Source organism: Pseudochaenichthys georgianus, chromosome 9 (assembly GCF_902827115.2).
Source record: "Pseudochaenichthys georgianus chromosome 9, fPseGeo1.2, whole genome shotgun sequence".
Taxonomy (NCBI): Eukaryota; Metazoa; Chordata; class Actinopteri; order Perciformes; family Channichthyidae; genus Pseudochaenichthys; species Pseudochaenichthys georgianus.
The window spans coordinates 37,338,802-37,354,400 of record NC_047511.1 but is presented as its reverse complement, the minus strand read 5'-3'; the positions used below and the strand labels follow the sequence as shown (position 1 = coordinate 37,354,400).

Here is a 15,599-nt window from a genome sequence, read left to right as displayed (position 1 = left end):
TTTTTATTTTCCAAACATTTTGTTGGTGTACAGTTACTCAAGCAGACCACCTTTAAATACTGGCCAGTATCTTGTGTTGGTTTTAAAACTATGTTTAGCCAGATATTGAACAACTATTATGTAGATTGCTCTTTTCTCTGTAAGATATAGCTTTACCCCAGCACATTCTCAGCCATTTGTAATACTAATACTACTATTAATACTAATATAACAATACATTTGCATGTCAGAGCAGTTCAGCACTTGGGGAGTGAGTGGCCTTCTTCCAACATGGCTCTGTTATTATCATCCTCCCACTTATGCCCCTTTCACACCAGCGCCTTTTCAGCTCCGGCTCGGAGCAAGAGCCTGAAAAGCGCCGGGTTTTCCAGTTCACACCGCAGCGGCGCCGGCTCTTAGCTCCGGAATCCGCTTCATTTCCAGCTCCAAAAAATTGTCGGTCCAGAGGCAAGAGCTTTGGAGCTAAGAGGCGACGTCGAGGCGTGCAGGAAACTAAACCCACCTCCCATGAACATGGGTCGACTGTTATGCCTGCCGACAAGCAGTAGTGCCTATAAACACACTTTATAAAGTCAGGCAACACTAACCAGGCTTCGTGTGGTTCTGTTTATTTGTGCCTTACTTTGACCATCCGTTCACTGTTATCGATCATTGTGGAGAGAGGCAGACGTGTTGTTTTGTATTATTGCAGCTATCGGATGCAAGTAGTCAGTTTAGCTTCGGTTGCTATGCTAACATCACCCGTTTTATACCAGAGAAACTTTCATAACAGCGTTGTGATACCAAACAGTGTCAATTCAGACTGACACACATTCACCTAGGCTAAGGGGAACTGGGGATATGCATCAGCTGCTTGTGTGAGTCGGACAGTGAATACTTTAGAGCGGCCGCTGCAGTGTGAGCTAACGGGAGAATAAACTCCTGTGGAAGAGCAGCCAGCACTGCAGCGGTCGGTAAATTCTGCAGAAACACATTAATAAACAATGAACCACGGCACTCTGGAGAAAAGTATAAGGTTGGAGAAGTCGTTATTCAATTTACTCTGGCTTCGTGTGATTAAAAGCAACACGATCATCGACCCGACGCTGTTGTTGTTGTTGTGAGCGCCGTAATGGCTGCCGTTAGGGAGCAAATCAGCGATGTAAACGGTGACGTCATGACGCAGCAGGGGCAGCTCTGGGGCGCCAGTGGGCGGTGTGCACAGAGCGGGAGCTGAAAAGGGAAACCGGAGCTGAACCAGAAAAGCTCCCGCTCGGAGCTAGAAACTAAAACGCACTGGTGTGAAAGCCGCAACAATCACAGGATGTGGCACCATCCCTGGCTCTTCTGGGACAGGGTGCTGGCCCATGTCATGAGAGACAGATTGCGATCCTCATAGGGCGGATAACGCAGATAGGTTACACACTCAAACCGTGTGCTTCTTAGCAGGCATGATTTCCTGTGAGAGAAGGTATCAAAGCTGTAGCGGCCATGGTAGGAACCCATTCCACTGGCACCTGTCAAAAAAAAGATTGAGAGTTGATTTAACAGGAAATATTATTCCATGTTTGCCATTATTTATACTATGCTGTCATTGACTTACCAACTCCACCGAAAGGCAGAGCCACCATCAGACTCTGAAGGATGCTGTCGTTTGAGCAAAAGCTACCACTAGAAGTCTCACTCATTAGTCTTGTGATGACCTGCATTATCAGAAAGTCCAACACATGATCAGAATACTCACACCGCAATATTACAGTCAATAGAGTGTCTTAACTTGAATCATACCTTGCTGTTGCTCGAATATGCGTACACGCAGAGGGGTTTCTCTTGCTTATTTATGAAGGCAATTGCTTCATCTACATTGTTCACAGTCAGAACAGGAAGAACTGGGCCAAAAATTTCCTGTTGCATGATGGGATCTGATTCCGTTACTTCTGTCAAAACTGTTGGGGCTTCAGAAAGAATTAAGAGAAGTTAAGATCATTAAAGAAATGCTTTGTTTTGAAGAATTCCACACGGATAATTCTTACCAATATATTTTTCTGCTTCTATCACTTGCCCGCCGACCGCCACCTTGCCAGATCTCCACAGCATGTTCTTCGTACGGTTGAATATATCTAGATTGACCATGCGGCCGTAACTGCTTGACTCTCTGGGATCAGACCCGTAGAACTGCGTGAGGCAACACTTCAGGGCCTGCACCAGTCGTGCTGTGACTGTCGTGTGGCACAGGATGTAGAAAGGAGCCACCAAGCTCTGCCCCGCATTGTGAAAACGTGCCCAGGCGATGCGCTGTGCCGTGGTGGCAATGTCACAGTCTTGGTCTACGTAACACGGGTTCTTTCCACCCAAAATCAGGGTGACAGGCGTGAGTGTGCGAGCTGCAGCCTGAGCAATTCTGGTTCCTTCCGACCTGTTTCCTAGGGATTGACCAGCATACACATTTAATGTAAAAAAATCATCAAATAAATACTCTCAAAAGCATTTTATATTGAAGTTTCACCTGTAAAGAAGACATGGTCAAATTTCAGTTCCACAACTTCAGGAAAGTCACGTGGGCCTGCAAGAATCACATGGAAGCATTCCTTGAGAAAAAAAGATTTTGAAATCAGATTAAATGTTATATTGTAGGTCCTTAATTTGAATCAATAAATGGTAAAACTGCAGATTCAGTGGATGAGTGAATTATTTAATTCTCTTTGGAATCAGACCAAAAACTGTCCTACTTGGTGCAATCATACAAATAAGTCAATATGCTCAAACAAGTTCAAGAAAATACACAACCTATTTTACCAAAGTACCTATAAGCATTTACTAGAATATTTGAGAAACAAAAGAAAAAAAGTCTGCTGTCCTTCTAGGCCATTACTCACATTGTCCAAGTAGAAGGGGATAAGGCGATGCAGGAGCTCTGCAGTGTGGGCGGTGCACTCAGAGGGGCTGATGATTGCACAGTTTCCTACACAAATTTGAATTATGAAATCATTAGGTCTGTGTGTAAGACTGAAAACTCATCTCTTTCGACTCCACTTCGAGCAATACAATTACTAACAAAGCACTTATATACTAATAAAGGACTGGCTTATCTAAAGCCAGTTGAGTAGCACTTGAAATGTTTTGGCTCTATGAAACCTGATGTACTTGTATGATTCTGTTTTCTTCAAGTTTGTATCTTTTTGGTCGAATGCACTTATTGTAAGTCGCTTTGGATAAAAGCGTCAGCTAAATGCAATGTGTAAAATGATACGCCATTTAAACTGATTAACTGAGTGTCTTGAGTCTCTACCTGCTGCGATGGCCCCTACCAGAGGCACCAGACACGTTTCCACAGGGCTGCACCAGGTCCCCACGATAAACACAACCCCCAGCGGCTCACTGACCATCAGACACTCGTCTAACGTCGTGGACTACACCAATCAGAGGAGCTCAAAATTAGGTTACAGGTGAAACCGAACTCTTGTGAAAAAGACATTAGCCCACTTAACTCTTGTGAAAATGTCAAGGCAGCTTAAGTTTTAATCTGCTTTGGCGGCCACCGAAGAACAGAACAATCATTTCTTTGTAGAAGTGAGACAAAATGTTCTCTCCAAAAAGGTTGTGTAAATCATTCATAATCCCAATATTTGGAAGACATATTGGGAAAAAAGAGGGCAATAGTCTCACCAGGTTTCTTTCCACATGCTGCGGCTGCATCCACTTCTTAAGGTTGTTGATGGCATACAGGGCCTCATTCTTGACGAGAATAAGTTCTGACACAACTGCCTCAAACCTTGGCTGGTTGAAAAATAAAGTAATCATTAATTGGACCGTTGTCAATTTGCATCGTCATAGTCTGATGTTTTAAGAAAGCATATTCACTTTAGTTGACTTATTCACCCCTCACCTTATGAAGGTCTTTTCCAAGAGCATCCACAAAGTCACTCTCGTGTTCCTCCAGCATCTGCACCACGGCCTCCAGCTGTGCCACTCTGGAGCTCTCTTTGAGGGTGTGTCCAGCTTGAAAGGTGACTCTCGCCCTTCTCAGGAGACCCTCACACTCCAGAGGGTATGTCTTCAAACAGGGCTCCCCCAGCCTGGTCCTGAAACAGCAGCCAAGCAACTCATTTGTATCACCACAGGGCAATAAAATACATCTTCAATCCATTATTACCCTACCTCCTGCATGTTAACCGGCCATTCCTTTGACACGAATAGCACACCCTTGTTTTTCCACTCATGTTTATTCCAATCAGGAGTTCTCCACTGCTGGACCTTTGTTCTGAATAGAGTTAGTGTGCAGTTAAGCCAATGCACATGTTATGTAAACGCCCCAGTGGTAGGGAGAAATCGTGGAAATCCTAACAAGTTCAATCTGGTACCACAGTATATAACACCCAGCCCTCTCTCTTAACTACAGGGATTTACTTGGGGACCATGAACAATTAAAATTGTAATGCCACAAAACCAATGTGTTTGCCAATTTGAAAATACTGGTGAAAATGCTTCTTAAAACATTTTAATGAATCTCTCTTATGAGGCACACCTTCTTTTTATTGCTGTAGTGTTTTTGTGTGTGTATTGATCTGACATATATATTTTATCATTTCAGTTTTAGTAATTGTATTTTGTATCTTCTATTTTATTTATATTTGTTGCTGTTTTTTATTGAAAGGTCTTTGTGCTAGTTTCCATGTCATGTTACAGTGACTAAGCAGATGACACATCTGTTTGATTTGTCACGAAGAATAATTGAATATAATAATTGAATATATATTTGTTATTATTAATATTATAATTTAATAATAATTTGTTTTAGCATTATATGGGGAATTTAGTCATTCAAATAGTATTTATTAATGGTCCCTTAGTAAAGTCCTGTGGTTAAGAGAGATGATAAGTAAGTTAAGCATCCGAGTGAGTGTTTGCTAATTTCCAACCTGAAACTAACTTCACCCTCAATCAGGTGATGCACAAAGCCCAGAGTGGGCAGAGAGGCTCTGCGGACTGCTCATGACTTCCCTGCAGGTTCAGGTGGAGCTTAGAGGAAATACTTCTAACAGCAGCAGTATGAGTCAGACATGCGCATAACTCGCCATGTATCCTATTATAGAAAACAAGAACATTTTGTCTTTGGGAAACGCTCAACCATACAGCCTCCTGTCAATCACCAGCATGTCAACAACGGCTTCTGTGCCGTGCGCAGATTGTCCCGCCCTCAGCAGGTGTTTCCAATTAACTAATTAATGACATGTAAACTTTGTCAGCCAATGCTTCGATGGGGAAAAGACACTCATTGTATTGTAAGGATTTTAAAGAGAATGATTTATATAATAGCAGTGTACAATATGTAACATTACAGGGAAATAATGTATATAACAAATGGACATTTTACATGGGAATCTCCGTTTTTAAACACACTCAATACTGTACTGGAGCCAGTCTTAAAAACACTTTAAGAAGAGATGAACACTTTCACAGGGAGGGCGGGGACTTTTCAAGGATCATTTTATTATTTTAGTAAAAGAGCAGATAGTCAAAGGTCAGCATCAGCAGTCCACTGGTACATTTAAAGTATAACCTACTCTTGACATCATTTTAAAACAGATGAGCGACCTCATCACGAGACAGACAAGCTTTTGAGGTATCTTTCATCTCTCCTGCACACGCTCAAGTTTAGCATGTTGTGTGAATCCATTTGCAGTGTTTCCACTTATCGCCAGAAGAGATTAAAAGGAGAAAAGCTGGAGCAAGAACCTCCTGACTGATTTGCCAGATCTACAATAGTAAATCTCATTAGACTGCAGGTAAGTTCAGTACAACCAGTGTTATATATAATTATTTGTATCACTTCTTTTTTAATTTCCACACAAGGTTGGCCATGATAGTTAGAAACATGACCTATACAAGTATCAATACTCCTTCAGGACACATAACATCTTTTGCATAATAAAGAACTTGGTTAAGATTAGATTTATTTTCTTCTTTTTTTTCACACTTTCTTCTTTTTTTCTGGTAAATTACTAATGATCTATTTGAACCCTGTGTTAAGTCATATTTAGGCTGATAAGGTCCCAGGTGTACAACAATCCGAGGGAACATCAAATCGAGCAGTCACATTTTGGTTATCAAACCGGTCCATGACATCATGTTGAGAGGTTTTTACACCCCCGACTCTTTTTCCACATGGCTCAAGAAGAGCAGAGGACATCGCAGTGAAACCATCCTTGGTTGTTGTTGTTGTTGTTGTTGTTGCAGTGGTTGTAGAATAGTTTTAGCTTTTTTGTTAGTAGTAGCAGAGAATAAGTCCAGGTATATAGCCCCCATTTTTGTATGGCTTGTTTCCGATATATGTGGTAATTGGTTAAAATAAGAGAGCAATGGGGATGATGTTATATGAGGCACTCAGCGTTCCTAAAAGGTGTAGTGAGATTTCACTAAATGTTACTATTACTAAGTATGAAGACTTACATGACTAACTTTACTCCTCATTCTTCAGGAGTAGAGGTCATACAGATGTGTGACAATGAACAGTGGTGTCTGCTTTACCAGGCAGATATAAATAGTGCCCAAACATTTCCAGTTTCTTTTTTTACTCAAAAGTAAAAAGCTACAGCAAGGACATCTTTTCTAAATCAGACAACAGGAATCCGATTTTTTTTTTTGCGTAAATTCTGCTGCTTCACCAGAACAGAGACTGCTGTTAGATAACCAGATGAGATCATAAAAACCAGAGGGCCAATGTCTATCTCAGATGGCTGTGGCGTCTTTAAGTGGGGAGAAATGGAGTGAGGTCAAAATGATTTTCCTCGTAAATGGGACATAATGTAATCAACACAGGATTACAGCTGTGAGCCACTCCTCCTTTGTTGAGGTCGAACACAAGACCCTGATTCGTCTTCCATTTATAAAAGATGCATTATGTTCAGCATGTTTAAGACTCATCCAATATCAGCTAAAAGTTGCTTTGATACTGGAGTCCAAGCTTGTAAGTATATTAACAATGCATTGCTTGCTTTCACTCGGGTGAGTCCACCACGTGTATAATGGCTTGCATTGAGTCTGTATTGCTTTCCAGTTCGCCTAAAAGGGAGTGTTAGATCCAAATGTGATTCTGTTAAGCCTGAGAAACAGAGATCCAGCCACTGTATGTCTGTATTTCATCAAGTTAAGTACACAAGATATTGATTTTTGGGAGTAGAAAAGAGGGATGCTAACAATTAGATTGTGTTGCAGGAACAGCATCCTCTTCGATGTGAGGGAGTGGGCTGAAGTAGAGCAGAGCTTCTCCAGTTATCAATAGAGAACAAAGGAGAGGTCTAGATTCTCCATGATTCCCCTTTTGTGTAGTTGATCCCCTCTGACTGGTCAGAATCCAGTCCAGGTTGGCTGCGCCTCGTACTCGGCCCAGGCTGCTGAACACAGCTCTCCTGTGAAGATTGTCTTGATGCAAATGAGTTAGGAGAGCTCAAAGCCGGTGTTCATACTGATAGCGTAGCGCAGTTTGTCGCGCAAGATGCTCTTCTTGCTGTAGTTGGGCAACTTGAGCAGGTTGAAGCATGTTGATGACGTGGGAAGTCGACCACCAGGCTCCTTCTTGCGGATTGTAAAAAAGCCCCTAAGAACACTTCCAAGTGTGTCTCCGGTGTCCTAGACACATGAAATGCTCCGTTAGTACAAATGTCCCACACGAATGCGTAACACATTTCAAGCTCCATCTATTTTCTTCTTCTTTACGCCTACCTGATCGTCTGAAACTTCCACACAGCGGATGGAGAAAGGTGGTTTGAGGTAGGCAAAACCTAGAAGTGGTGGCCTGGAGCAGCTGGTAACAAACTGTAAAAACATACACCAAAATGAATGATACAATCTTAATCCACTGGTAAAAATAAAACCGCTTTTGATTGTGACAGTTACAAACAATTTACTTTAAGGAACATAGCCCTCTCTTCAGAGGTGAAGTCACTGGACAGGATGTCCCACAGCCAGATGATGACCCGGTGGCTGCTGTGAAAACCTCCATAGTAGACGGTGTGTTTCCTGAGAAAGAGAGGTGAAGACAACGAGGATTACCATCTGTGTCTCCAGAAGCATAGATGAAGGCAACACTGTACTGGACAGCCAACAAAGTGATTTAGGAGACTTCTGAATTAAGGGGAAATTCCTTCTAGATTTGCGACACATTTACTGAGAAAATATAAATAAAATGTCAATTACATTGAGTATACGGTTGAAGAAGTAATGAACGAAGAATCATTTAAAAGTCCCTTACTTGAGGTCATCAAGATCAATCTCAGCATTGTCTCCAGCGACAAGACGCTGAACCTCAGGCGTGGAAAACATGTGCAGCCACTCTGGGTTAATGATGCTGCGGAAACCCCGAATGAAAGCTGCCGTTTGCTCCTTAATCTGCGTGTGCATCCTGAAGTGAGCCATGAGGTGAATGTAGCTGATCCTGCAGGAAGTGGTAGAGCTTAGATCAGAGGTAGTAGACACTGATTTGTGATGACTTCTCAACAATCAGAAAGATTCAAAACCGGTTGGTACCCCAGTCGTTTTTTCAATTGTGTTTTTGGATTATGTATTGCATATGCATACTTGTTTTCGTTGGACACGGTCATGGTTTTCCCCCCGGGTATCAATTCATGACAGACAAGCTGTAAGGGAATATAAAAAGGAGCTTTTAACTGATTAATTTCTTAATAGAAATCCACATAAATCCACATATTATGTTCTTACCTGGCCCATTACATCCTCATCATAAGATAACGTCAGTCCAAGATCGCCTATATCTCCATCGTAGCGCTGAAAAACAAATAAAGTAAAAGTTATGACATGAAAAGGGGATTAGTAAAAAACTAAATGTCCAAGTGTAATTCTAGCCGACCTTGATGGAAGTGAGGTTTTTGTAAAACTCAGAGTCCAGGGAGGGCAGCTCGTCGATGGAGCTGTAGAAAGTGGTGTGGTGGTGACCCATGACCTGACTGAGGAAGAAGGAGGCAAAGGGGACGTCCACAACGAGACCCTGAGGATACAGAAGTCACAGTTCCACATTCACCCAAGATGTTCATGGAGAGATGACCAAATGAGGATGTTTTTCAGAACGCACAAATATACCTCATATACGGCTTTCCCGAGCATCTTCCCCACAAACTCAAACAGCTGCAAATGGTTCTCATGGATGTAGGATGTGGGTGAAGGATACAGCCTTTCGTTCCCACTCGTAGTCTATGGAAAAAAATATTGATGTCGTACAAAACAGTGAAAATCAATGTCAGCAGCAGGAGAGTGATGATGCAAAGGGCCTTCTATTTGCCTGACTTACTTTAAACAGGTTGAGGGCAGGATTGAACACTTTTTTAATGATCTCCTCGAGAAACTCTTTGAACACACCATCCTGATCGATACCAGCCTCGTCTACTCCCAGGTCGTTGACAAACTTCACACGAATGACGCCTTTTATGGAATTTGGTGGCAATCTGCGGAGCTGGTCATATCCATCCTTAGGACAGGGAAACACCGAGTGTTATTCTGGAGCCCACTTTCTTGCTCTCTTTCAAAAAATAAATCTGTTGACTCCATACCTCTAACATCCGTGAGCGACGAATGGTAATATGCGTGACATGTGGTGAAGCAGAGTTTGTTTCGACCAATCCTAAACTTTCCTTTTCCTTGGTGACGATGTTCCTGAACAGCAGCACTCTCTAGAATCAAGAGGGAAAGTTATTAAACAACTGAACATGATAATGACTGTTGGAGCTATACATCTCTTTATATTATTTAATAGTTTAACATTTATTTTCTTGCTGTTTTATAGTGTTTATTGTAAATGTATTCTTAGTTAGTCTCATAAGTAGTTTCTATGCTTTTATTTGAAGGCATGTTTTGGGCACTGGGTGATTAGAGCACCTGGTGTAATTGTATATATTTGAGACAGGTGGGTGGTGGGAGCCAGAGCACTAGTAGGCAAACGGTTTTTTACCAGGGTGTTTCAAGCTACACAAGGGAAAGCCATAGGAAAGGCTTAAGGAACGAGATATAGGAAACCTGTTCATTGTATTTTGTTAAAGGAATAAAATGCACAACGGAGAATCATTGCCCTGCCCTCAGCGGCTGTTAAATTATCTGTTTTAGTTCTATAAGATTTTGGCCGCTACAATGACACTCTTCAAAGAAAGGATCCCTCTTTTACTCACGTTTTTATGTGGAATGACATGTGGGATGTACTGCAGTAAAAGCTGGGCTCTTCTCTTGCCTTTCTCGAGCTCTTGAAACAAGAGGCTAGGCTTCAGGTCCCTGAATGCAACACAGGAGAAAGATTTAAAGGTGAGTTTCTAGATTTAATCACAAAGCTCAAGGTTCTTTATTGTCAAACTAACATAGCTACAGAGTAATTATGTCGTTGAAAACCTTAGGTCACAGGCTTCTCCAACAATGCAACAAATAGGAGGCCGGACATTAACATCTATTGAATGTGTACTTACTTGCGTAGCCAGTGGTCATCGGGGGTGAATCGTCGCCTGCAGTCCCGCTCATAGAGAACCATCAACCAGCCATGAACACTGTGGAACAACTCCAGTTTCTCTCCCTTAGCATTTTCTGTTCAAAACAAAACGGGTTTTTTTAGAGATTAGCTTTTCAATCAAGCACTATAATATATTTTTAAAAATCTGTAAGATTGCACACTCACCTAAGATGCCATCCCATACCATCTTGTACACAAATGTGTTCAGAAATGAAGAGATGGTGAGGAGTTCCTCGATCTTGAAAGATGTTTGTTCTTCATAAACTTCAATGTCATCCAGAATTCTGTGACACATTAACAGGGTGTCATTAAATGATTTCGCTACATTAAAGGTGGGGTAGGTAAGTTTGAGAAACCGGCTCGAGATGCACTTTTTGTTATATTCCATGGAATGCTCTTAACATCCCGATAGCAATGAATATCTTAAAATCCATAAAAAAAAGTCATCTGTGGAAGCCGTAGTGCTGTAGAAAGCACGACCAATCACCTGAGCCGGCCCGGCTAAAGTAACTGGATGGCCTACCTGCCTGTCAGCCTTCCATCTGGGCACAAACTTATCTCGTGCCCTCATTGGTCATGTGCGCGTGCGTGTGTGTTGGGGGAGGGGCTCTGTAAGGAAGTGGCAGATTTTCTCCGGTTGTGTATTTTCAAATTCTAGCGCACTCGAGCTGGTTTCTCCAAAATGACCTACCCCACCTTTAAGCATCTTATAAATAGTACAAATATAATATAGTTAATAATCAGTCAAATTACGTGATCAGGTGCCGGGAGCAGTCACAGAAGAGCATGAGCATAGCCAGGAGCTGCTTGGACTCCTCGGTGTCGTTGTTCAGACACTCCATGAAGAGTTTGAGGCCTCCCTGAGGACCGAGCTCACAAATGAAGGCCCAAAGCTTGGGCAAAAGTTCATCAAGATGTGTCAGACCTGCAGAGAATGCACAGTTAAACTCCATGATGAACTCAACAGGATATTTCCAAAACACTTGTGTGGTGTTAACATGTTGGTACTGACCGGTGAGTATCTGGAGTCGTATTTGCGTTAGAGTGGACAGAGCGGTCTGGTAGAGCACACAGATGCTGCACACCTTCTGAACTTCAGCTGAGTCCACTCGCTTTCCTCCCACTGGTTTCAGGATGTTTCGAACAGAAGCAGACTTCTGAAATGCTCGCTTGAAGAGGTCTGTGACACAACAAAGAACATTTGAGAAGCTCTTCAAACCTTTTTTAAACTCAACAGATTGTGATTAACCATAGTATGTAGGAATATGTTTGACTTTATGACTCACTTTTCACTGGTAGATTGTTTTGCGATGTGCTAGGCTGCGGGGGTGGAGGAGTGGGCTCCTGACTCTCCAGCTTTTTAGAGAGGACATCGCTGAAGAGGGTCCGAATAATAGCAACACCCCACAGGTACTGAAGCTGTTTAGTCACCAGCGGCATTGACTCATTCAGACTACAGGGGGCGGGGAACAAGGAGGCGAGGGAGACAAAGTCAAGTATGCAATCTGTTGTTTGCAGAAAGTATACAATAACTATACTTAAAGCAAATATATAGTATTTCACTCACCCGTAGTCTACGGTTTGGGAGAACCAGCCCAGGACAGGGTGCCAGTGGGTGAGGTTGGACTTCTTTTGGGATACATATCTCTGACAGTAGGACAGCATGTCCGTCAGGTCCTTCACAAAATGGTTGGCCTCCTCTTCCAGGACTTTCTCACTAAAGAAACCCAAGTGAATCAGGTTGCCTATCAAATAGTAGAAGATGCAGTCAGCAATGATACAAGTAACAGTTCACAGGACGTTCTATAATTTAGCTGCAACTAGATCACATCAGTGATGCACATATTCATCTAAAAAACTTTACCAAGTAGGCAGAGTGTGTGGCTCCCCTCCAGACACACACAGATGTCCAAACACTGTTCCTCCCGGCTCAGAAAAAGGATGAACTTCCGCAGCAGGTCATGCGTGTGCATGGACGCCATACACTGTTGAGACAGAGCACATATTATAACCTGCTCTTTAACAGTTCAAAGTAGGATAAGAACATGGAATATGTGACAAAACGTTTACCTCTGGAGTAAGCACACTGAGGTGAGATACGACTGCAGGAACTGACATGATGTGAAGGAGGAATGATCTTAGCAGGTTATCGGAGAAGTGAGCTGCAATGACCGGCCTGGGAAAGAATAGGTTTAGTTAAAAGAACAGCCTGAAATATAAAAACAAAAACCACAAGAAAACTGAAAATAGCAGAATTGGATATAACAAGTCTGCTCCGTTTCATGTATAGAATTTCTTGTCTTTATGTCAATGGTGCTCGAACATAGTCAAGGTTGATGGACAGTGTTTCCTTGATGATGAATGTCAAATGTTATGCCAGAAATATTATCTGCCCGGAGACTTTTTGTCTCGTTTACATTCCTTGTGATGCAAAATAAAATAAAAGGTACTACAGGAATGTACCAAGCCCACAGTTTTTATTTTGCTAAAAATATTTTTGGACTAAAACTGCATTTCTGTGCAACAGTGTCGCAGAATGATAATAAATGATCCTATTTTTTCATAATCTTCTTTTCGAAAAGCAGTTAGAACTATCAATGTACCAACGCGCAGCTCACCTTAATGACAAAGAGAAGATAGCTGTGAGGGTGCCTTTGGAGAGGGATGGTTTACTTCGAGCCAAGCCATTTGTCAACAAGATCTAAACAAGAAATGTTAGGATGACAAACAATGAGCATTTTTATTAAAATGACTGCTGGGACTAAATAATAACATCGATGTCCAAACGGCTTCATTGAATCTTTGAAAAGAAGTACGAGCTGTAATACTGAACCTGCAGTATGGAGTAGAATCCCTTTTGATTGAGATGGCCCATGATATTTTCACAAATCCTCGACAAAGCGGGTCTGAGAGCTTCTCCTAAAACAATAAGTGGGAACGAATTGTGTTTCATCTTTGCAGGAAACATGTCCTGCAATAACAACAGATTATGTTTAGGACCACATCAGATGATTTGAGACTTACCCTTCCCTCTGACTATCCGCCAGGTTGAAGTGTCTGTGAAAGTCACCAGCATGCTGAGGTACAGCGTTATCATTTTGTTGTCCTGAAGTATGTCAGGCTGCATGTGAAAAAATAGAAAGAAATATGTCAAATAAAGCCATAAAATGAAAATGCATTTAACTGTGTAAAGTTGAGACTTACCTTTAATTTTTTCAGTAGCTGACAGCAGATCCACAGCACATCTTTTATCTGTTTGAGCCAGGGAATGGTGAGGTCTTTGGAGAGAGCCAAGGAAACATACCAGACCTGAGGGGCCAAGGTGAGAGAACAGCCACTGAGACTAGAATCACATTTAAAGGATTGTTAATGTATGGATGGTATAAAACATGTTTCACTCACTTTGGGTTCATTTTCAACCTCCATGCTGGCAAGGATTGTACGGCAGAGCTTCTCAAACATCTGTAGAATCTAGAGAATTAGGGTCATTTGAGTCACACAGCCAAGACAAGTGTATACACTAATACTGTGTTTTGTCCTTAAAAGTGTTCACCAAGGTAAGCCTTACCATTTCTTAAAATAAGCAATATTATGCAAATGTTTTTCCTGTGTATTAAAGATTGTTATAAACTCACCATCTTATCCTCTGGGCGATATACAAATAGTAATTTCCGAGCGATTTTGAAAGTTGAAAGTGCATTTCTTTTTGATGTCCCAGTTTCAGAAGCTTGAAAATAGTCATCGACCTCTTGCCTGATGAGAAACAGAGAGGAAATATTGAGATGGTGATTACAAGAGAAATACATATTTTACAATTTAGTCATGCAGTCAGTGCTAGGCAATATGATGAATTGTCATGTTCCAATTGCATCAAACAGTGATGACATTCATACATGATACACATGGTTCCATTATACGGTATGTGATATGATCTTAATTGATAGTAACAAGCATGTAATAACTCCAACTTCTCAAAAAATATAATGTGAAATATTTTAACTTATGTAGTTTTTGCGCTAGTGCTTGATTTAATGAGGGAAAGTATATAATACAACAACATTAGGCTTTACGATGTGGTCATTTCATATAATACTTATTTATTGAATTACTAGAAAACGTACTGTGGTACACATTCTTGTTAAGATATAAAATAAACTATATGGAAATAGTAGATTTTGGCCATATCAACCATCCATATGTTCCTACATGCATACACAATTCAAAGACCTTTAAATCACAGATAAATAGTTATGTCATCTTGAATCAATAAGGTCAGAGTGTACCGTATTTGCTTCTGGAGTCTGCAGCGACAGAGGAATCTCCGGACCAGGGCTTGCATGAGGATTGCTGATTTCTCCTTGTCCTTGTGTCCCCTTCTTTCCTCCCTGGCCTGCCTGGCTTTGTCCAGGAACTCAGACTTGGAGCTTTGAGTTAAACTAAACATTGTGCACCCTGGAGAAGAAGAATTAACAATTCACTGATCATCCGTAGGCTTGCATTGCTTATATGTTGACAGTGGTATCAGAGCACATGTATGCGCTTTATGAACATCGTGATTATACAGCAGCCCTACAACACCAGCAGATCCTCACAGTGTTTTGATTGAACTAACCCTGCGATGTTCTTCAGTTGAAGATTGTATCCGACCTTTAGGCTCCCCTGTCGCTATACCTCCTCAGTCATTTGGTTGTCCCTGGGATCCGAGCGCAGGTAAGCCAAAAATAAAGATGAAGACTAACTTCCCATCTCTGGAGCAAAGGGAAACACGGGAAAGATGGAGCTGGGATAGTTAGCACACAGGGCTAGTTCTCTTATAGCCGACGTGTTACTGTCTCACGGATAACCTTTTCACGATCATTCAGTATTAGTTGTCATCGTTGCGGGGTTAGAGTTGATCCTGTATCAATGACAGCCTGAAAAACACAGGGGACATACCGTTTTGAAATGTAAACAATGAGAGGAGATCTATACGTTGACTGCAGCCATTAATCCCCTGTGTCGCACTAAAATTAGTCCGGGTAGTGTTTGTCTATGTATGAATCGTTATATAAAAAGTATTTTTCAATAAAATATTTCAGAGATGGCAAACATTATTTGTTGTCCATTTTATTACAAC

At 41.6% G+C, this 15,599-nt stretch overlaps 2 protein-coding genes across 3 annotated transcripts; both read right to left on the bottom strand.

The window, feature by feature from the left end:
• Positions 1-42: 42 nt before the first annotated feature.
• On the bottom strand, positions 43-3,937 carry aldh3b4 (aldehyde dehydrogenase 3 family, member B4). Its single transcript, XM_034091333.2, has 9 exons — positions 3,866-3,937; positions 3,646-3,756; positions 3,269-3,389; positions 2,856-2,941; positions 2,486-2,567; positions 2,013-2,402; positions 1,768-1,934; positions 1,583-1,682; positions 43-1,496 (listed from the first exon to the last, which is right to left on the bottom strand). The coding sequence occupies exons 1-9, from the start codon at positions 3,920-3,922 to the stop codon at positions 1,297-1,299; spliced, it is 1,314 nt and encodes a 437-aa protein (XP_033947224.2). The 5' UTR covers positions 3,923-3,937; the 3' UTR covers positions 43-1,296.
• A 1,329-nt stretch (positions 3,938-5,266) lies between these two features.
• Positions 5,267-15,471, bottom strand: ube3b (ubiquitin protein ligase E3B). 2 transcript variants are annotated; one of them, XM_034091149.2, is made up of 27 exons: positions 15,076-15,471; positions 14,767-14,935; positions 14,119-14,236; positions 13,886-13,954; positions 13,688-13,792; positions 13,508-13,604; positions 13,317-13,402; positions 13,102-13,184; positions 12,554-12,659; positions 12,348-12,468; positions 12,051-12,228; positions 11,770-11,936; positions 11,496-11,663; positions 11,237-11,408; positions 10,649-10,767; positions 10,443-10,557; positions 10,155-10,254; positions 9,543-9,662; positions 9,284-9,460; positions 9,076-9,186; positions 8,846-8,983; positions 8,698-8,763; positions 8,557-8,615; positions 8,231-8,413; positions 7,887-7,998; positions 7,702-7,794; positions 5,267-7,608 (listed from the first exon to the last, which is right to left on the bottom strand). In XM_034091149.2, the coding sequence occupies exons 2-27, from the start codon at positions 14,925-14,927 to the stop codon at positions 7,417-7,419; spliced, it is 3,216 nt and encodes a 1,071-aa protein (XP_033947040.1). In that variant the 5' UTR covers positions 14,928-14,935; positions 15,076-15,471; the 3' UTR covers positions 5,267-7,416. The 2 variants fall into 2 exon arrangements, with proteins under 2 accessions (XP_033947040.1, XP_033947039.1); XM_034091148.2 differs by having other exon boundaries at positions 15,096-15,471.
• Between the last annotated feature and the right edge of the window lie 128 nt (positions 15,472-15,599).